General features: G+C 40.6%; 1 protein-coding gene across 2 annotated transcripts; it reads left to right on the top strand.

Moving 5' to 3' along the window:
- The first annotated feature begins 34 nt into the window (after positions 1-34).
- Positions 35-22,597, top strand: ESRP1 (epithelial splicing regulatory protein 1). Of its 2 annotated transcripts, none has more exons than XM_066178580.1 (13): positions 35-389; positions 595-723; positions 1,562-1,675; positions 4,107-4,221; positions 11,491-11,589; positions 11,692-11,746; positions 13,611-13,721; positions 13,808-13,940; positions 14,027-14,069; positions 15,493-15,794; positions 17,327-17,545; positions 19,489-19,675; positions 21,530-22,597. In XM_066178580.1, exons 1-13 carry the CDS (start codon positions 258-260, stop codon positions 21,700-21,702), a joined length of 1,812 nt encoding a protein of 603 aa, XP_066034677.1. In that variant the 5' UTR covers positions 35-257; the 3' UTR covers positions 21,703-22,597. The 2 variants fall into 2 exon arrangements, with proteins under 2 accessions (XP_066034677.1, XP_066034669.1); XM_066178572.1 differs by having other exon boundaries at positions 19,489-19,687.
- The last annotated feature ends 221 nt before the right edge of the window (positions 22,598-22,818 follow it).

Genomic DNA, 22,818 nt, shown 5'->3' with positions numbered 1-22,818 from the left:
CGGCCATTGCGCCTTTCCTAGGGGTGCAGTTGGTGTAGGCGCGGCTACCACCCACCTCGGGGAAAAGGGGGTGGGGAAGGGGGGGAGCTGTGCGCCTCCCCCACGCCAGGCCCTTGGGGAGGGAGGCTACAGCTGGGGGTTCTGCTGCTTGGGTCTCGCTTGGAAGCGCCTGGGGCAAGGAAAGTTTCCGGCTTCTTCTCTTTTCCCCCCTTCTTCCTTTCCTCCTTTTTATCCTCTCTTGCTGGCCCGGTGGCACCATGACGGCGTCTCCCGACTACCTGGTGATTCTCTTCGTGACTACGGCGGGTACCAACGGGGCAAGGTTGGGCTCAGACGAGCGAGAGCTGCTCCAGCTCCTGTGGAAAGTGGTCGACCTGAGGAGTAAGGAGGTATTTTCACCCGACGGGGAGCACCCCGACCTGCTGCTCCCCTTGGCGCCTGCCATGCTGGATGTGGGTAGGGTGGTCTCGGTGCAGGGCTGGTAATGGGTGTCCCAGGCTGGAGCAAGCTCTGGTGGAGGGTAGGGGCTGGTGCTGCAGGTGGGGAGCTCTAGCCCGGAGAGCTGACTCACCCCCTCATCTGCTTTCTCTGGAGCTGGGGCACCTGCATGACGTGCTGGTCCGGCCTGACCACACAGAACTGACGGCTGAGTGCCAGGAGATCACCCAAGTGGATGTGGAGAGCCTGGCACTGGCTCCACCGCTGGAGCAGGCATTGAGACAGGTGACACATCGTAACTGCTGAGTGCTGGTCTCCTTTGGGAGCTCTCCCGTGGGATAGCGGTGGTATCATCATCTGCTTATCCCCACCATCAGAGCAGTGGAGCCTGGTACGGGAGCACCACAGACAAATGTGGGCCAGGAAGCCTGTATGTGCTGGGCTTTGTGGGCATTCCTTCCTTGCCTTTTCTTTATTTGCCTTGGGAGGAACTGAACCCCAAGAGAGGAAGGTTAGGGTCAGCTGTTTTCCTACCCTGCTTTCCTGCCATGCTGCACCCTGAGTGAATCTCAGCTGAGGGTGAGCCCTAATCATGTTGGAAGAAGGCAGCTTTAGGTGTCTCCTGTTAGGGTTTGTGCTCATCAGTCCCGGGAAGGTGTTGGTACTGAAGTCTCTAGATTAACAAGGAAGTGTGTGTGATTCCCATCGAGGGTAGGGCTGGAAGCCTGTCTTCTTTCTGATATGCATGAGTGCCCTGTCTGAAAAGCTCTTCTGGCCCAGTACTGCCTCAGCTCTCTGCAATCAGCTTTGTCTCATTGCAATACTCTTGCAAATCTTGAACAGGATTTTCTTCTGTGATGTGGTCTGTCTGTGTAGCCGTATCTTATTAGAAGGGGAAAAGGGCTGGTTTCCTTGTGAAAAGATTTATCATGGAAGTTAGCATGTGTTTAGCTAGTAAGAAACAAATTTACATAAGTGAAGGAGTAGGCTTACATGAAAAGGAGTTCTAGCTCCATGTTCCTGCTGCCCAGGAATAACGTGTTACTAACTGGTGACACTGCCAAGTGGAGCCACGCTGGTCTCGTAACATAACATGTATGTTTTTTCTTGTTCCTGCCAACAGTTTAATCAGTCCGTGAGCAATGAGCTGAACATTGGTGTAGGTACTTCTTTCTGTTTCTGTACTGACGGACAGTTGCACATTAGGCAGGTTCTACACCCTGAAGCTTCCAAAAAGGTATGTAGTTATAGCTTAAGTTTGACTCTTAATGTGCTTTTTATGATTTCTTGCAAGACAAATCAACTTCTCTCTAGTATGAGGGTACCTCCACACAACCATAGCACAAACATTGCTTGTATGTAATGTGCTTATCAGGCTAAAGAGCTTGTCTGTGTGAAAGGCATATACAATGCCCTATCCCTATGCAGTCCTGAAATACCTTTTCAAGTTAGATCAGAAGGACAATGCTCTTAAATGTTGGAGAAAGTAGCAACATATTGACAGTGCTTGTAGCTTCTACAGAGTTAACCGGTGGGATTTGGGATTGTTGCTAAATAATTAACCATCCTAACCATGAACTGTTTTTTGAAATTTTACATTCATGCCTAGTTATAGCAACTTTCAATCTTTAGGTATTCAGTTGACACTCCAGGGGCTATGTCTGTATTTGTAAGGAGCTGAACAGTAGTTTGAGGCAGGCTATGAGGGATGATTAGTCCTGTAGTCTGGAGTTTTCCATAACTTCAGAGTTGCCAAATCGCTAACAGGGTTATGAAGCCCTGCCTGCTTTTCGTTAGTGATAGGGTTGCAGCAATATGTGAGTCTCTCTGGTTCTGAAATAACTGCCTCAATATTAATAACACCTCATTTTGTGGTTTGGTATGAACATGCATTGCATTGTATGAGCTAAGCTGTTCTGCTCCTCTCATTGTACCTGACTTCTGTGTGCATCAATTTGCTGCCTCATCTTTGAAGGGACACTGCTGCAAGTGTGTGCTGTTACAAAAGTGATACTGAATGAGCTTCGTTGTAATACTTGTTTGTGCTTTAAGTATTGATAGCTTTTAAGGCTTAGAAGAGAAACAGTGAGCATTATTCACAGTGAAGGGACAGTTCTTATATATGTAACTTGTCTTCTATGACATATAACATGAGAAAATGTAGAAGCAGGTTTTTAAAATACTTTCTTTTTGGCTAATAAAGTAAAACTTGTCATCCGTTTAGATTATGTAGATAAAAGAAGGGCCACGTCCTACAATTAAAGTTGGTTTGATGTCAGGGATCCTTTTTCTGTATCATCACAGGGTCACAGACAGAAATCAAATCTTCATCAAAATCTTATGTTGCTGTTTTGATAAGAATTGTTCATTTGAAATTTGCTCTGTGCTGCCTGTAGATTAAATAAACCAGATGCTTATGACACTTGCAATATTTTTTTGATTAATATCCTAATGCAGGGATTGGAGTGTGGGATCACTAGAATCCAAATAGGTAGAAACTTCTAGGCTCTTGAGAAGATATTTGTTTCTAAGATATCCATTCAGAAGGCATCTAGCAACTCCTGGTATTCAGAGGATAAGTTGGCATCAGCCATTCAAAAAGAACATAAATGAAGTATGGAACTTCATTTCACATTGGGGAAGAAAATCATGCTAAAACTAGAGCAGGAAATGTTGGCAGGCCCATCTATATTTTCATAAGCCTTTAAAGAGTATCGTTTGCCTAAAACACCTGTCCATATGCTAAGATAAGCTCTAATGTTCTCAAAGCAGAATTTGTTTTAGAGCCTAAATTGCTTTCTTTGGGCTCCCTAAATGTGCTCTCACATAGGCTGCTATGTTATATTGCTGGCATTAATGCTAACTAGTTGTTAAATCCCAGAAAGCCTTTGTGTGTAGTCTGGAAAAGCCTTGACGGCAACAAAGCCAGAAGGAATATGTAGTAGTCTGTCTGGGGTGAAGAGCTAACTGAAGGAGTAAGGGTTTGTGTTGGTTTCAACAGCTGCCCCTAAGACTTCTCCATGTCTTCTCCTTTCCATTCCCCCAAAAATTAAAGGCATGTGGTAGATGTAGTGGTGGGGCAAGAAAGGTTTCATTGACTTATAGTGAGCTACATAACTTGCTTCTGGCTTGATATCCTGCAGGTACCATGCATAGACTGACAACCTCTGCACCATGTCTAACCCTTTCCTGCACAGTCAGATTTTTTTATTTGTTGGAATAAATATATGAAGTGTGACTATTCTCTGAAAACAGCCTTTTCTGTAAACTAAAATATCTGCTAGGCTTGCAAAATTTGCTTAATTCCAGAAACTGGACCACCCTCTGGCTTTATACAGTTAAGATTGCAATCAAGAATTGATGATAAATGTTGCAATAGGAGGCATTTGCTCTGCTACATATACATTGGATTTGAAGCTCTAGTAATAATAGCAAATGTTTCTCTGGCAGTGCAAAAGCACATTTCTCTTATTAAACGATCTAAGGAGAAAGCTGTTTAAGCAAAAAAGTTTATGAACATACTTACCTGGCTAAGAAGAGCTATGTGAGTTTCTCTGTAGCAAAGACTGTTTGCGTTTCCTGTCTGTTCTGAAGATATTGTTAGAAAGTTTGGTGTCTAGTCACAAAGTAGGTTAAACTCACCCTAACTGGCTTTGTTCCTTTTACAGAATATTTTACTGCCTGAATGCTTCTACTCCTTTTTTGACTTGCGGAAAGAGTTCAAGAAGTGTTGCCCTGGCTCACCTGAAGTTAGCAAACTCGATGTTGCAGCCATGACAGAATGTATCCTTTTGACAGTAATGGTGTCTCTGCTGCTGTTACAGTCTTGGCTGAATTTTAGCACAAAGGTGCATGAGTAATGCTTGCAACACATATTTAGGGATGGTATAATTTAATGAGTGACTCTGAGCTGTACTAAGTTTTCTCACAAAGATAAAGATAAAAGTATATAAGGACAAATGCTTCAGTGGAAAAAATCCTGTGTTTCTTCTTGACTTCTCTGTTTTCTTTACCGTCTTTATAGTTGACTCTCTTTAAACTTCACAGTTTAGTTTAATGTAACCAGCACGTTTTTTTTTTTCAAATTGCTGTTGTGATTTGTAATATTAAAGTTTGGGTGATGAGTTTCGCAGTGTCAGTTAGACTTTTATTTTATTTTAGGCAAGAGCAAATGTTGGGAGACAGCCTTAATTTTCAGGAGAGGAGATGGTTATTCTTAATGTGACCTTGTAGTGAATCTCTAGCACAGAAATGAAAGGAAGGCAGGGATGCTGTTGGAACATGTGGTATTCAGTCTCCTAGAAGGTGCACATGCCACAACTCACATGCTGAGGCTTGGCTGGCACCAAGATGCAGTCAGTAGTATGTTTCCATTGTCAGTGATAGGGATGTCTAAAACTACTTTCTGAATAGTCTGAAGTAGTCTGTAACCTCATCCTGTCTGGCTCTTTCCTAGTCTGAGCTTGAAAGCTGAAGCTGTGATTTGGCTGTGCCTTTTTCCTTTGCTTCCCTGGCAGTCTCCCCTCTTGCTGCAAGCTTCAGTCCTCGGCCCAAAAATATTCTTGGATATAGAGTTACTGAGCTATTGAAGTAGTGGTCACAAAAGTCAGGTATCAAGGAGGAATAAAGGAATTTGAGATGTTTGTGTTTGTTATTGGTGGTTGATGTTGCTATTGTTTTTAATAACTTTTCCTCTGACTTGCTTATTATGTCCATGGAGTGGTTGCCATTAAGAGGTGATGTCTGTGGCTTCAGAATTTTTTGGGCTTTCACTGCAGGACTAGTGTTGCCTGGACTTTGTACCTGCTGGGAGGTATAAAATACACATATGGAGTGGATTTTTGTGTTTAACCATTCTGCTCTGCTTTGTTATCTGCAAATTAAGATTAATCTCTGCTAGTAAAGGGGTAAAAATTATTCCAACCTGTATTCTGAAGGAAAGCAGTACACTTAGAGTCGGATTCTGAATCTTTATGTAGAAAAGTGAAATAAATGCTGTGGTGCATACAAACTGGATGATGGAGCCTTCTTAGTTATGATCAAAAACTTAATGCATTGTATAGGGAATGCTTTGACATGATCTGGAGAAATTAAAGACAGTGAGCTACTTCAGCTGTTTCAGAGAGTTGCCCTTGGTTTCTCCTTATGTGAATGTCTGGGATATGCCTTTCCACTGTGGAAGGAGTTGTATGACTGTAGCTACTTGGAGTGTCACTGGTCAGCTAAGGCATGCTGATGGACTGTGTATTCCCTGCCTGCTGGGAGAGGAGGGGCAGACCATCCTGTGTTACCTGTCAGGAAGTCCTTAAAGAGTCAGTGCTATCTGAAAGTAGTTCTGGCAGTTGCCAGTAATATTTTCTCCAAGTTCCTGGAAGCTAAGTCAGTCTATCCAAATGCACTCAGCTTGAGTCTGAGTTCTGGGTAAGATATGCTTCTTAAGGGATATAAACCTAACTTCATTCTGGTCTTACATTTATTTTTGTGGCTTGTCTTGTTTTGTAACTGCTGAGGCTCTTATTTGCAAACTTGCTATGTTTATGCAACATGGCTGAAATCAACTGTCTCTCCCCTGTTATTGTGTGGGAGCAGAGGATGTGGATTCCTAAAAGGGTAAAACAATTTTGGTTTTGTTTTATTGATAAATATGATAATTTTTTTTCTCCTCACCTTGCTGAAATATATCAACCAAATCTCCTCAGTGTCAGAAGCTCTATAGGTTAATTGCACTTATAGACCATGGATATGTATGTCATGTTTAGGATAAAAAGATTGTTTAAGCACGTGCTGAGTCTAAAGATTAGTTCTATAAGCTGTGTTCAGAGTTGTTTAGCTTTTCTTCCTTCATCTATGAATATGCTGGGGTGTGGGACACAAAAACAAATCAGAAATAAGTGCAGTATGTTGAAATGAAGCTGCTGATTAGTGCATAGAATCTGATCAAGCTCTTTTTATTCTTGTAGAAAGTGCAGCTTCTTGGCCTCACAGCTAAAGGGGGTGTATGAATCTTCCATGATTTCTGCCACAGAAACTATAGTGTGCCAGATACATTAGCATTTGGTGAGGATAGAAGGTTTTAGTATGGAGCTAAGGTACTGACTAGATATTCAAGAGATCTGTATTTCCAGACTGGTAGATGCAGGAGTAAAATGATTTTTGGGCACATTCCTTCATGTACTTGCATCTCCATTTATCTGTGTGTAACCTGGTTGTGATCAATAAGAGGAAACTTTTATGATATGAAATAGTTAGGAGAAAGCTGGGTATTAATAACTTAAATTACTCTAGATTTAAGTGTTCAAAAATTTCATTTTTGATGGGTCAGTTTTGATTAAAGAACAAATTACAGGCAAATGGGGAATGTCCACCACTGTTGCCAGCTGTCAGGGGAGATAACTTCCTACTGCACAGTCAATTCCAGATACATATTTCAGTATACAGCACACTGGATTATAGGTGCTTGGCTATGTATTTCTTGCAGACAAGGCAAGCACAATATTGTAAAAATGCATAGAGATAATAGACTGAATGACTGGCTGGGTTATTATTCCTTTAGAAAGTACTTTGTGGACTTACTCTCTCAGGAGGCTACTAGAAATTTGTGTACAGCAATGAAACCATGCCAAACTCAAGAACTCAGGTGAAAGCTTTACGAATCTTTACTCCCAACCCCTGCAAGAAGTTATACATTTCACAACAAACAGCCACTCATTTCCTTTAGATAAAGGTAAAGCAATGTTTAAAATGCTGTGAAATTCAAGGGACCAAGGCAGAACTAAGACTAGTTGTAATTATCTCTGAGTGCTACTGCTGCCTAACTCATGGTGTCAAAACAGTTCTTGTGTATCAGACAGTTTTCTGGCAGACTGTCAGAATTGTGTAAGTGTAATGACAGCAGGACAATTATGAGAAATTTTGAGTAACAAAACTTGAGAGAAGCGATCATGTTCCAGCAGAGAAACGAACTTGGGTCTGTCGACATTTTTTAAAAATTTGTAAGCATACAAAAGGAGCAGGGTTGTTCTTGCACCCTCTGTACCTCCCATACTTGCTACACTTCTTGATTTGCAAAGCTTGCTGAGCCAGTTTTCACCCTGTGAGTGCCTTCAGGGTGGAGTGAATAAAGCTTGCATGACTATTCCTATTAGGTTTGCAGAAGACTCATCTTTTGCCTCGAGATTGGGTGTGCAGAAGCCATTAAATGGCAAATAGCTCTTGCTTCTTCCAGTACTTGGTTTGCTCCACTCACTTCTGAATTGGATGTGTGAGGATAACTTCTTACTAGGAGTATCTGCCAGTGTAGTCAGTAGAAACTTGGGGGCACTCCAGAACAGCTTGTTTAATGTGCTGGATATTGTAGTACTGAAACTTGGTTTGTTGGGGTTTTATTGTTTGGTTTGTTTTTGTGTTTTTACCTGGGTGTCTTGGAAACAATAATTTGGAGCACAATTATAACCAATAGTCCTTAACTCTGGCAGTAAAAAGCCCATAACGGGTTATTAGCTGAGAACCTTGGATATTGCTATTTGTATTTCCTGTGATAGTATTCAGGAACTGGGTAATATTATATTACCTTTGTGCAAAACATTATATAGAAAGATGTAATCTTCTGTCTAAAGAGACTGAAATAAGAAATAGAGCCAAGGGAAAGGATCAGTGCAGAGCACAGTCATGATGCTGTTTCATATCATCTCAGGTGAAGTTAGTTGTTCAATGAGAAAGCAGTTAAAAGACAGAGAAATGAAAGAGACAGTGGGAAGGAATAAGTCTTGGAGGGCACTGACAGTGAGTGAAGTTGTGGTGATGCATCTGAGGAAATGATTTAGAAATTTCTTCCATGTTAGAGAGGCCACCCTCATACAGAATATGCCTTTCCTTCCTGCTCCTTTAACTTGCTGAGTGTTGCAGGAGGTGGTACCACAGCTGCACACCAAGATTAAGTAGTTTGTCATTTCCTAGCCTGCCTTATTTGGGACTATCTTTTGCTTTTGCTTCATTAAGAATATACACGTGGATGCTACTGCATATATTAGCTCTGGACAGCCATGTCTGGTTTCTAACACTTCTTTAAATGTGAACTTGGATTATCCCCTGTAATTGTCTTTCTCCAATTGCTTGGGAGAGGCATCCTTTAAATATGGATGTAGAGAGATACATGTGGTCTCCTATCCCTTCACAGAGTAAGGGATGGGGTTTATAGACTATTTTATTTATATTTTTTCCCAAGTACCATAATTTCTATGTGCCTCTGTCCATAGGTGTCTACTTCTCTGTAGTCAATCTTGTTCATTAGAATACAATTTTCACTTAGCATGCTCTTTAAACATGGAGAAAACTATTAATTTTCTTTTCCAATCTTGCCTAAAAGCTGTGCTTCTAACTAATCAGAGGTGGAGGTGTGAGGTTATGCCTTCAATAATGTTGATGACTTTGTTTGTTCCTTCCACTGTGTTTATATTTCTCTAGAGTTTGGCACAACTGACTCCCTGTGTTTTACAACTGTTACCAGCTTCTGTTGGTACTAGAGCATTTTCAGGAACTACTTCTCCAATGTGTCAGTGTCTTCAGAAAACAGTTTCACCGAAGAAAATTTTTGTGGGATGGGATCCTTGTTTGTTTTCCTTGTGTGATGGCCTCTCATCAAATTCCTGCCCCTTTCACACTGCTGCATTCCTGTCTCTGAATGCTGATCACTTGTAGGGATCTTTGGCTCAGCACAGAGGAAATATTGAAATGTCTTTTCACTTCTGACAGCACAGTCCAACAGCCAAGCACATGTGTATGCATGTCCTGTGCTGGAATAACTATTGAGACTCCTGCCCAGTTTCTCTTGACTTTTGACAGAGGAAACACATTTCCAAAATCTTCATAAAACTTGGTCAGGCAAGACCAGGGTTCTAACACCTGCACCATCAGCAGCTTCTGGTTCACTGTATGAACAGCAGAAGCTCTGCCCAAGCCCAGTGTGCAGCTCTTAGGTGCTACAGGGGGAACAGTGTCAGGAAAGGGAGGAGGAGCAACTCTGCTCTGATACACAAGGTGTCCAGAAACATCTGTGTGGCCCTGCTTAGGCACCCTCTCTGTCAGAGTCTGTTTGTGGGTTATTTTTCTTTCCAACCCCCCTTTTCAGGGTGCAGAGGGGGAGGTGAGCTTGAGTTTGTTTAAAGCTTAGGAAGAGAAACTGCGATGAAGAAATTTTTTGTTGTCATAAACAGTCCTAATCTTTCAAACCATGCTTTGGAGTTGCTCAGGATTTTTGGCTTGTTTTTTAAGAAAACTATTTAATGTTTGCAGTACTTTACCCCAAAGAAGGTACTAGGAGGGGGAGGGTATGGGCAATGACTAGCAAACTATTTCTAGTCAAGCAGCTGGAGGGGAGAAATCACTGTTTTAAGTATTCTGGTTTTTAAAGTAAGATAATTCACTTAAGCTTCAAATGTTCTTCTAAGACTAAGCATCATCTTCTCACATTCCATACTCCAATGCACGCTTCAAACCAGAAAAGCTTCAAAATCAAATTAGCCTGAAGTGTATTTTGTTGGCACAGCAGCTTTCCTGTCCTTTCTGTGGAAGAGGAATGCATTAATTCTGTTCAAGTTATTTTTCGTCTTGCAACAAGGCAACTGTCAAACAATTTTTTAAAAATCTGTTTTGTAGAACTGACTTGCAGTCAGCCTACAAATAATAGGGAAGACTTTCTCACAAAGAAATTTGTGCTTGCTCACCTGTTGATGAGATGATACAACAAAGCTGGTATGAGGTGTTTGTTTCTAACAGAAACTGTTCTGTTCCCTGCACTGCATGGAGGCATCTGAAAACTCAAATGTTGTTCAGCTCTAGGTGGAGAAAGCAGGTTTCCTCTTAAAAGAAGAAAGATATCTTGGACTACAAAGCAACCTTTGAACATAATGCAGGCTCTGGAGCATTTGAAATGTGTTTAATGTAGTCTGGGGGTCATGTGGGCAAATAATTGGTGCACTTAGCTGTTTTCAATGTGTTGCGTTACTGTACCTCCATGTCAGGATCGGTTTTGTTTGAGAAACTCTCATTTTTGCTCTGAACTCTTGATGCAAACTGATAAGGCAAGTAAAAAGTGCGGTGCTTATTCCTAGATTTCCTTCTTTTTTGCTCTGTTCTTGATTACTTTTTCTACCCTTCAGTCCTCAGTGAAAAAAGACCTTTTAAAAAATTGCTTCAGAAATAATGGGGTAGAATTGCAAGTAATCTTACAGTCCTGTAGCCTGGTGTTGAAGAGGGCCAAATATGATGGAAATCAGGAGATACCATAGTAAACTGTTTACAGTTGTCTGAAAAAAGACAGCATTTGCAACTTATATCAGCCTCCCTTTATAAATGTGGCTGGGTGTTTTGGTCTTTCTATGGACTTCCTAGGACTGGATAGTTCCTGCTCTCTATTGCAGACATTTCTGAAATTCTTCAGACTGAAGCTATGGGATGTGGGGCTCTGTTTTGCTCTTTGACAAAACACAACTGGTAGACTCTAACCAGATTCTCAAAATGCTTCTGTGCACCAGCACAGAACTTGGGTTATTACTTCCAATAGGCAAGGTTTAGACAAGGTGTTATTTATGAATTTTGTTGTAGTGGTAAGATACTTATTCTGCTTTGGGATTTACTTGGTCAAAAAGCATGTGGTATATTCCTCTATTTCTAGAGCACTTAGTTGATAATTTGCTTCTTCTCCTGCCCAAAATCTTCCCCTGAAGATTAAAGAGGATGTTAATTAAAGAGGACAGGGCTCCAGTCTCTTCCACATGCAGAGGTGTATCTGTCAAACATACATATTTCATGGACATATTAAATACATGTCATTATGGGGTCTCATGTCCCCAGACACTTCCTGGAGTGACCTTACACTCCTGCAGGTGGCAATAACTAGAAGCCAAGGCAGAGCAGCTAATGCATCCCAGCAGGAAGATGGATTAAATCTTCCCCTGAGAAGCAACATACAAGGACAACATGAAAGTGTGTTGCTCTAGCAGGAAGCCAATTAGAAATCTGTTTTGTGATGATTGACTTAACTCCAGCATAAAGATTTAAATCTTGACAAGAACAGTCCAGCAGTTCCTTATGGAGCCTCTCAAGTTGAAGATATGGGGAACATTATTTTAACATTAATATCTGAACCATACAGTAAGTGGTTATGATGAATGAGTTTTCTTTGTTCCTTCTTTGGCTTTGCTGCCTGTTGTGTACATTGACAAAATAGGAAATAACTTGTGCTGTATTTCATAGATCACCGATTTTCAGATCCAGAAAGGGTGAACTACAAATTTGAAAGTGGTCCTTGGTAAGTACTTCCTCCCTCTTCTTGCTGCACACGTTTCAACCACCACCACTTTTTGTTTAAGGTTACTGTTTAGATCAGCTGTACTTCTCTCTTCCTAATTTGCTAATAGTTGTTACCATTTTATTTATTTACCTTCCCACTGCTGTGGGAATTGATTAGATCGTTCAAGTGGGAAAGGGAACAGACAATCTATGATCAGATGCAAGCCTGTTTTCTTGTTAGTCTTCAGTGTTGCCTGTTAGCTGCTGAGAGTTCTGTGTTCTACTAATAAGTGCTTATAATGGATACTAAGTGTATTGTGCTATTAACAAAGAATGTAAGCAGTGTTTTAGAAATAACCCTATTAGTTACTAACTCTTGCACTCTTCCTGCAATTTACCACATGGGTACTGCGTATACATAATTTTTTCTAATAGGGAAGAAGCACTTTCATAAAGATATTGTGCCAGAAATACTGTACTACCACTCAGTTGTTTATGATGATTCTTATCTAATGGTGATTCTTATTCCCAAATATGTTTTAAACATAAAGCTTTATCTGCTTTTGGGGCCTACTTTGTTGCTTGGGTGTTTGTGTGTTTTTTTAATGTAACTGCATTTGTTCTCTGTGTAAATACAGATTTTTCTCAGTGGTTTTCTCAATGATTTCTCTCCAATATCACATGATACTGGTGTTAAACTGACCTTATTTATATTCCCATCTTGCAGAAACATGTCCCTCCTTCAGATTAAGGGTCTGTCATAATGGTAGATGACACTTATACTTTTGAGTCAAAAAAAGTAAGAAAAAATGCAGCATTGGCAGAAAGTATCCAGAGGGATTAGTTCAAGGGCTATGTTCAGCCTTGTTCTAAGCTTTTTCCTTTTCACTTACAAAACTCTGGGATGAACTGGAAGATTCACGTTTTATTTGAGATAATGAGAAGTACAGAGCTAGGAGGCAAGGGGGAACAGTTTGAGACAGACAGCTACTGAAAGGCCATCTGAGAAATTAAAATGTGAGTGAGAAACATAACCTTCCAGGCATACCATTCCCTTTTCTATGAGGGACTCCTCTACTACTGAACAACTCTTCATCTACTTAATCAATCACTTAAACTCTTCCGTGCAAAAAAGCTGTTCCTTCAATAGCCAGAAAGGCAGGCTTGGGTAGCTGTGAGCATTTTGTTGCACTTGACATTTTCAAGAACTGAGAAAACAAAAGAGACTGCAGTAATGACCAATTAAACCTGGCTTTCTGTGGCTAAGCTATTCCCATGCTAAGCAGCCAACGTAGCCTTTAGCTATATTAGTCTCTGGCAGCACAGTGATGGCCTGAACCAGCGATGTTAAAACTCGACTCTTCAGGCCGAAGTCCTGTGTGCGCTGAGTACAGTCCTGCACAGATTTGGACTTGGCTTGTGACTGGTTCTTATACACTGTCACAGTAGAAATGATGAGCACTAATCTGTTGCATCTAATTGTTCTGCTTCAGTTTCTGCCTACCTAGATTAGAACAAGTACTTGATTTTTGTACCAGTAACCCTCTTCAAATAATAGAGAAGCACAGATTATGTCAGGAGAGGGAAGTAAATTTGGAATATGATTAAAGAGATGACAGCTCAAAGAGAAAATGAGGTAAAGCAGGAAAGGGGAACTTGGAAAGTGTCAACTTAACAAAGCAAACTTCCCCTTGGAGAGACTTATACAGTGACTTTCAATTGTTAGTGGCACTTGGCCTCACTGCCTTGGCATTGCCATTCAGCAGATATGGAGCAGAGACAGAAGCCTGTTTCTGGAGTACAAATGACAAGCAGACAGGTTGGTGTGTGGCAGATACTATAGGCAGATGTCTCTGCATTACTACTTCTTTCTGTACCTGCAGCAGCAAGATGGAACTTGTGGATGACAATGCTGTTATCCGAGCAAGAGGATTGCCATGGCAGTCATCTGACCAGGATATAGCACGATTCTTCAAAGGTCTAAATATTGCGAAGTTAGTAGTAAAGAACTTACTTGTACATTTGTAGCTCTTCAGCTGCATAGGTCATGGAGTTTCATCTCTTGGTTTAAATCTTGCAGAGGAGGTGCTGCACTCTGTCTCAATGCCCAGGGTAGGAGGAATGGGGAGGCTCTTGTGAGGTTCGTAAGCGAAGAGCATAGAGATCTAGCACTACAAAGGCACAAGCATCACATGGGGAACCGATACATAGAGGTGGGTGATGTGATGGGTTTTGAAATCCTCTTCTCAGAAGGAATCCAGACTACATGCCAATCACGTGTTCCATTTTTTTCCTTTAGGTATACAAGGCAACAGGTGAAGATTTCCTTAAAATTGCAGGAGGTAATTTTTAGGGGATGAAAAGGGATGGTTTGTTCCATCAGCATCTCTAACTTTCGGCTGCAAACCGCTCTTGTTGAATGTGGCCCTTTTTTCTGTCTTTGAACAAGTAGCTGGCTGGTGTATTGATTACTATGTATTCTGCTAGCAGCAGCCCAAGATGTTCCATGATTTATCTGTTTGCCTCTCTCTTCTGCGTTCTTGCAATTTTCAAGCAGCCTGTCAATCAGGATTTGATTGGGCAAAGTGATCTTGTATATGAACTTAATTTGTTAGGTCATCATGTTATTGATTGCTGAAAAAATGAAACCAGAGTAGTTTTTCAAAACAGTGTAACTGCTGTTGCTGTGGAGGCTTGCACATAAAAACAAATCACAGATATCACAGTGTAAATACAAGGGATTTATGGAACTGATTTTCTTCAAATCAAATCTGTGCCTCAGGCTTAATGGGAAGGATTTAGGGGGAATGCTTATTTAAGGGGAATCTTGAAATATTTTCTGGTAATTGAAAGGCTGCAAAATTTGCTATTCAAACTCTCTTGATCTCTTTTCCTCCCTTCCTGTCTGCAAGCATACAAAATTTGAATTAAGAACCAATAAGCTGTTTTCTCTGCACTACTTTATGATCCTCAGTGCTTCCTGACAGAGATCTGGGCCAAGGTTTGTAAGTGACTAACTGGATATCTGAGGCTGAGGCTTCGGAGTGGAAGAGGCTGTTAAGCTGTCAGCATAGCTAACTGATAGGTTTGGTAGTAGTTATAGCATTTAAAGTAAAGCCATTGCACAGTGACATTTGTGAAGAATGGTGTATGTCTGGTACAACCAAACATTGCAGAATAAAAGCTGTAAGTGAAAGGACTATATTAAGGTAGAGGCTTGGTTAGTAGCTACCTTTGAATAAGGTAGTGTTATTAGCATCACTGGTCTTCTAAAGATACTGAAAGTAGGATTGGCATATTTTGACAGTTCTATTAGGATAGGAGGAAATCCCTGAGCTGTTTTCAACATGCTCTTCCAACCTTTTCTTCCCAGCACAACAATCTGGGTACTTGGTTGCCTATATTATGGCTCCAGAGCATGCCAGAGGTGTTCCATAGTTAGACAAAGGGCAAAGTAGCACAGGTCCTGCTCACACTAGAGATTGACAGACTGTGCTTTCCTTGGGCTTTGAACATTGCAAGTATTTCCTATTTTTCCTTTGGATAAAGATTAATCTCCTCTAAATGATGGAGTAACATTATTATACTTCAATGGGAGGCGTCCTATACGATATATCTAGTTTATCAGAGGGTCCTCTTTCCTGACTTCAAAGGCAAATGTTGTTCTACCTGCTCAAAAACTGCCTGTGGAAAGGATGTAGCTATGCTCATGATTTTATATGGTTGCCTAGACTGAAGTGCTTCTGTCCTTTTTTCTTGTTAAAGGTACTTCCAATGAGGTTGCACAGTTCCTGTCAAAAGAAAACCAAGTGATTGTCAGGATGCGAGGTCTTCCTTTCAATGTAACAACAGAAGAAGTGCTGACTTTCTTTGGCCAACACTGTCCTGTAACAGGAGGAAAGGAGGGCGTCCTGTTTGTCACTTACCCTGACAGCAGGCCAACAGGGGATGCCTTTGTCTTGTTTGCTTGTGAGGAATATGCACAAAATGCACTGAAGAAGCACAAAGATTTGCTGGGAAAAAGGTACATTGAACTCTTCCGGAGCACTGCAGCAGAAGTTCAGCAGGTAGGTGCAAACCTTTCAAATGTTGGCTTTTTGTAGTCCAAACTTCTATGCTGGCAGTAGAAGAAACAAATAATGCTTGGCCTTGATTTGAAAGCTTCTTTTATCTTTTCTCAATCTTAACTCTTGCTGGAATGAGTATTGTGTGAATTTCTGAGAGACTTTGCTCCCTTGAAATGTAAGATCTTATGGTATAGGGTGTTCTCAATTATATAGAAACCTTTGGGGTTTTGGCTTCCAATAACTTTGTAAAATGTGGATGTGGGTCTAGAGCTTTACACTACGTATTCTGAATTTGACTGAGTACAGTGATGATCTATTCAGAAGGAGTATTTAGCAACAAATCTTGAGCTAAATAATTTTTTTTACACGAAAAAGCAAAGCCTTTTGTCCTCTCCAGTGTAATGTATCTGAAGAATTCCACAAATTGTCTTTAAGGGCAGATCTCTGCCATCTTCTGCAGGCACACGCTACTTAGCAGAGGGTGGCAGGACTTTGAAACTGAAGAGTCTGACTTAACAGGGCTTGGTGGACCATTAATTGCAGCTAAGCTGTCAGGGAAAAGAAGGAGAGCTGAGAGGACTGTTTAAGTCTCAAAAAAAGATTTGTAGAGCTTCAGTTGAGGTAAATAATTTCTAGACGTTATTCTAAAAGGTATCATCTGTGATGCAAGTCACAGCCATGTCACTGTATCCGAGAAATTATGCAGCTCTGTTTTCCCCAGTATGTAGAGATTTCAGTGCCTTATTTAAAAGGTGACATTAGTGATGAGAAGGCAGAGCTGCAGTGCTCACTCATCATTGCATTTTTCTCAAGTACTCTCATATGTTTTTGTTTAGTAAAACCTTCTGATAGCTGTATAAATGCAAATAAATCAATCTTGCTCAGAGAGAGTTCAGAAGTAGTGATTGAATATTCAGGGAACTTCTCATCAGACAGGGTTTTTCCTGTTAAAATTATTAACAATAATTCTCAAAGTTTAAGTGTCACAGGTACTGTGACTTGGTAATGCTCTTCATGTTTCTTGAATGGACTATGGCAGGCACAGTAAGGAATGTGTGGTAGTGAAATGTGCTTCTAGTTCCCAAACTCTGCTAAAGTTTTGCAGAGGGGAGATTTTTGGGTAGAAGTGTCATTGTGACTCTCTAGATGGTAGAATGTTCTAGGATCATTTCACAATAAAAATACTGTAGATATACAGATTTCATGTTCTAAGATCTCTATTGAGACTTGCATTAACTGTTCAAGTAAATTTCCCAAAACAAAACTGTTTTTCAAGAAAAAATTACCCAAATTTTTTTAAAACAATAGTGTTACCATTTATCATAGAATGACTATAGAAGTGTGCTAGATTCTGAGCTTAAACCACAACACAGTGCTTAGAATTCAGATGTTTTACAGTTAAAATTTGTATCTCGCTCATTTGTTTCTTAAAATACTACCCAGAGTGAAAACAGGTGGCATTGGGGTTACATCTACTCCTAAGCTGAAGAATGAGTAAGGAGGCTTCTGTAATCTGTTCTTGTTTTGCACAGGTGCTGAACAGGTACTCTTCCACACCTCTCATTCCTCTCCCAACACCTCCAATTCTTCCAGTATTACCTCAGCAATTTGTGCCTCCCACCAACATCAGAGACTGCATCCGTTTGCGTGGTCTTCCCTATGCTGCTACTATAGAGGACATCCTGGAGTTCCTGGGAGAGTTTTCTACGGATATTCGGACCCATGGAGTTCACATGGTGCTAAATCACCAGGTTGGTAGGCGATGCGTTTCTAGCCACTGCCAAATGCCTGTATATTTGAATACAGTCCTGATGATGTTATCCACAGGGGAAGCACCTTTGGGATTAGCACTTGTGGTATTAATGGGCATCCAGCTCTCTTCTAAAAGTGTACTGGCAATAGATGACTTGAACCCTGCTGTGCCAGCTGCTGCATTCGTTGTAGAATGGTTTCTTTCACTGAGACCTACCCGTGTGCTGAAAGCTAAGCCATAGACTTGGGGGGGCTGATGCTCCGGGAACAGCAGCCATGATCCTGACCTGTAGTAGGCTTGACTGAAGAGTCTTGCTCAACAAGCATGCATGATTCCTCTTGTACCTCGTGAGGAGTGCCATCAAAACACAAGTGTAGGCAACGTTAGCTCTCAAAGGAGTGGTTTGTCCCTGCCTTGCTGAACAATGTGCCGCAAGCATATTTGAGGACAAATGTGACTGCAGCCTTCTAGAGACAGGAATTCCTATGTCATAACTCAGAAACTGAAACTTTGGGTTTCCTGTGTCGCTTTCTTTAAACAGTCACAGCTAAGCACCAAGATTAACAGCTCATTGATGTATATAAAGTGTCACATCTTTGCCATTGTTTTCTGGAAGCAGTTTCTACCAAAATCTTTTCGACAAAGGATTGTGCTTTCTTGTGATCTTTATCTTCCTACTTCTGTGACTTCAGGGGGAGGAGTCCTTTAACTCTATGGACATGCTCCGAGTGGTTCAATGGAACAAACTGATTATCGCTGTATAAAAATGATAGTTCTAAAATTGTTTCAGCTTAGGCTTAATGTCAGCCAAAACTGAAAAATACTTCCTGGTCCCGAAGTAGGACTTGTGTTTCAGGAATATGGGGATGGAGAAGGGACTGTAGTTATTTTCAGTACCTGTCTATGTAAAGACATTCCTGTGTCTGTGAGGATTTGACCTAGACAAAGCTAAAAAACTGTAATGAATGTGCAGTGCTGGGAGAGACTAAGAAAAGTGCAGATATTAAAGCACAAGTAATGATTTAGAGTAGTAAATCAGTAGCCCTTGACAGCACTAATGAAAGAAACTGGATGAAGAAATTGGTGTGTGCATATAACCCTAAGGGCTGTCTGCCACCCTTCCCCTGCCCAAAGCTATCAGACTTTTTTTCTCCCCAAATACTGATTTTGCCTGACTACTAGATTTTTATCTTTTTCCGTGTTCCCAGGTTTCAACCCTCTAATCATGAATGTGTAAAGGATGCTGATAAAGCTGTTGTCCCTCCAAAACGAGAAGACTGGCCCAGAACTTGAGTTAGAGCCGGCTTCAGTTCTCTTATCTTTCTAGTTTTGGCTACTTCAAATCAGCAGCTGCATGTGGCTTAAAGAACTCCTCCCAGTGGTGTATCCCACTCATTTGCAGATATAAAGATTTTTTTTTTTTTCTGCAAGCTCATACCAAATGTTAGGCTAGTTAGTACTCTACTAAAATATCCCAGCCCATGTTGGTATTCAGAAAACAAAATAAAACTTAAAACAAATAGTTTAGCAATGAGCATTTGACTGTATTTATGCTTGAACTATAAAAATCACAGGTAATAAATGGGGACTAGATCTTCTAATTCTGCATTTGTAGTAAATTTGTAAGAGCAGGTCTCAAAGCACCAAAGTACTCCTGAATTAGTCTCTCCCATAGGTGTCTTTTTTTTTGGATATAGAACTAACAAGCTACAATGTAGTTTAATCAAAACAGGTGAATAAATATGATCAAGTTATCACAAGTGGGAAAACTTTGGAAAGGAGAGCTTAAACATGCTGATGAGTTCTCAGGAAGACTGACTGTACTTGACTTTGGAGATAAATGTATTTATGACGGAAGACTGCTTATAACAGCAAATAATTATTGCTATGCTGCTCCTTCATGGAACCTACAGAAACCTTTCTTTTTTGTCTGCCTTGTAGGGACGTCCGTCGGGAGATGCTTTCATTCAGATGAAATCTGCAGATCGAGCTTTCCTGGCTGCACAGAAGTGTCATAAGAAGACTATGAAGGACAGATATGTTGAAGTCTTTCAATGTTCTGCTGAAGAGATGAACTTTGTATTAATGGGGGGCACTTTAAATCGAAATGGCTTGTCCCCGCCACCATGTAAGTTACCATGTAAGTTTTGCTTGGGTCTTGCCACTATGCTCTACACTGTGTGGGTAGGTATTGGAGCTGCTTTGCTGACTCTGATCCTGGTTCTTGGAAAGCATTGTCTGATTGGGGTGTTAAAATAAGGTCTTTTGTCTTAAGTCATCACCAGCTTGCAATTATTATTTTTCCCTTTGGTTGTGAATTATTATGACTGAAGAACTACTTTTGCTTTTCCGGTGGCAAATTTTCCCTCCCCTCCCTGAAACTTTAATTGGTGGGGTGAGTGATGATTCTGAAAAGTAATTTCTAAGCCCTGCCTAGACCTTAAAGATCTGTTTTGCATTTAAACTGATCTGTACTTACATTTTTTCATCATGGTGAACATGTCAAGTAAAAGACCTTCCCTTTTCACTTCCAAAACTTAATTTGAGAAACCATAGGTTATGCTCCCCTTTGAGACTTAATCACATGTTCTGCCTTTTGAACTGCAGCTGACTGGACTCTTCCTTTGCTTTTTGTTGTTTATATGGAATGGAGGTTGGCTTTGTGGGAGTGAAATACATTTGGCTTCTGCCTCAGAGAATTGCAGATTTAAAAGGAAATCTGTATTTCCTTTTAAATTTTGATTCTCAGAGCTACTAGGATAAACGCTGACTTCTACACAAACTTCTGGAGGATAGACTTTAGGAGCTTAATTTACTGCTGATTTACTAAGCATCTGTGCCACAAATCTGAGCCTATGGGAAAAATAATACTTTGCTTCCAAAACCATAAATGGCCAGGTAGTCATGTAGTAGCTTTCTCTGTGTCACTCTATGCAAGTGTATTTTTTTTGGTGGTGGACTTTTTAAGAAATGTCCTCTGCATGCTAGTCAGAGCTGCCAATACAGCATAAAACTTCCTGGGAGTGGTTTCTTTTGAATGCAAGTAGACCTTCAGCTAATCCTTGGCAAAGTTTTTTTCCTTCAATGAAAGTATCTTGACCGGGGGGGTCAGCAGTAGATAGTCCTATGTGTGACAGTCCCTGCTGTTCCAGATGGGTTGGAACCTTCTGGAAGCTCCTAGGACAGGTTCTTGGTCTGAGCCATAAACTTTGGAAACACACAGGTGTCAATGTTCCCATTTCCAATTACAAATGCCTGTGATGTATTCCTCAGATAAGGCCTTTTGGGCCTATTGTTCCACATTTTACAGTACAGTGAGATGCTGGCTGTAACTCTGAAAAGCAAAATTAAAGGCAGACTTTATCTAGGGCTTTATATTCACTTATTTGGCAAAGGGGAGGAGAAGAGGAAGGCAAAGAGGAGGGTGTACTCTCATCAGTGAGAATTCATTTAGGGCCTAACATCTTTTCAAAACAGCACGAAGTGCACTTTTGGTTTGGGTTTTTTTTTTTTTTTATTTAGTGTTAATGCTTCAAGCTGCAAAGCCATGACTTTTCTCACTCTGCTGTTGATTAATTAAGGTGTAAGCAATACCAGGATGAAAGTCTTCTCTCTTTTGTTGAATGTTAAACGGATCTTTACCATGGAAGTTTTCTTCTCACTGTGGAGAAGTCTCGTAATTCTTGAATGCAGACTTCATTAAAATCTGAGCCTATACAAGCAAAACTGACCTGTATATCAGAAAGAGACCCTATTCCTAGAGCAAGAGGTGGCTTTTTGTGTTTTTTTGACTTTACTGTTGGCTGGAGGCTGGGTGCAACACTTTGTAGTCACTCATGTTGGTGGCTCATATTTATTTTCTGTGGTGAGCAAGGATGAGAAGATTGTGAAGGTTCTTGATGTACTGTGGATTTGTGTATGTATAGTGTTGATTAGCTCTGGAATTTGAGGTCCTAATCTATTTTCCATTTGCTCCCTGTAGGCCTTTCACCCCCTGCCTACTCCTTTCCTGCTCCTGCTGCAGTTGTGCCAACAGAAGCTGCTCTGTATCAGCCATCCATGCTTCTGAACCCACGAACACTCCAGCCCTCCACAGCCTACTACCCTGCTGGTGCTCAGCTCTTCATGAACTACACAGCATATTACCCCAGGTAAAGCAGAGGAGAACAGAAGCCACAACGAAGAAGTCTTTTTTTTTTTTAATTGTTTCCAGCAAATGCACAAAGCTCACAAAAGAACATTGTCTGCTCTGCTAAGGACTTGTGGTACCAAGAACAGCTTGTTCAGTATCTTGTTCAGGGAGAAAAATTCAGGATAACTAGGGATTTTCCAAGTTTTAGAGTATTGCAAGTGGCAATTTTTGGGGGGTGGGGGGTGTGTGTGTGTTTGGTTTTGGTTTTTTTGACCTAGAACACATTTAAATGGGATGTTTTTTATTATTTTTGTTTCACCCAACATTCCTCTTAAACTTAATAGTTTGCTTTGTTATGCCCTCTGTGGGAATTGATGTGTGCAGTACTCCTTCCCATGTCCATAAAGAAGCCCTTGGCTCCTCTTTAGAATGGGTGGACTGGGGTCTGCCTTAATAACTTCTGAAATACTGCCTCTTTGTTTTTGTAACAAAGTAACTTTTGACCTTTATGATGAAACTGTTTACTTCTATGAATACGTATTGTATTGAATGCATATGTAAAGCATATAGAGGCATATATTCTTCTTGTCCTCATAAACACCCTTCACAAAGGGCTTTTGGTTCTTCTGGGTATATTAGCTATCTGCTACAGAGCAAAATCTCTGGATACCTGTTACCCTCTGCAGTCGAGAGGCCTTGGAAGAGCCATTTTCACTTTAAGCCATAAACCATTTCTCATCTGCTAGGAAATCTGCTAAATAACTCAAGGTTTTTACCTCTGCAGCAGGGACCAAATAGCTACTTAGGAAGTTGTTAAGCAATATGAGCTCTTCAATACCTGTAAGATAACAAAGGTTTTCTTATTACTTTACCTGTATATCTGTGAACTGACTGTTTTTTATTAAAATGTTTCCTTCACTCATGAGTTATTTTCTATCATATCTTCAATATCTGATTTATGGTTATGATAATATTATCAAACTCAGCCTTGTTAATGTAAGATTAAGAAAAATAAAATTCCAAACTTGCACTGGCAATATAAAACAAGGTTCTCAATAACAGTTCTATATTTCATGAAAACTTAGTAGGAGTAATAGTCTGTGGTTACTGACATGTTTTACTACTTAAGATAAGAACAG

Source organism: Chamaea fasciata, unplaced genomic scaffold (genome assembly GCF_029207755.1).
Source record: "Chamaea fasciata isolate MVZ Bird 193981 ecotype frontalis unplaced genomic scaffold, bChaFas1.0.hap1 SCAF_1, whole genome shotgun sequence".
NCBI lineage: Eukaryota > Metazoa > Chordata > Aves > Passeriformes > Sylviidae > Chamaea > Chamaea fasciata.
Note: the sequence above shows the minus strand (reverse complement) of the source record. Positions and strands in the feature narration are given on the sequence as shown.

Coding starts and splice junctions, on each gene's coding strand:
- ESRP1 (XM_066178572.1), top strand. CDS start 258: ATGACGGCGTCTCCCGACTACCTGGTGATTCTCTTCGTGACTACGGCG. Junction 1,676..4,106: donor ACCCTGAAGCTTCCAAAAAG/GTATGTAGTTAT, acceptor TTCCTTTTACAG/AATATTTTACTGCCTGAATG. Junction 11,747..13,610: donor AAATTTGAAAGTGGTCCTTG/GTAAGTACTTCC, acceptor CTGTACCTGCAG/CAGCAAGATGGAACTTGTGG.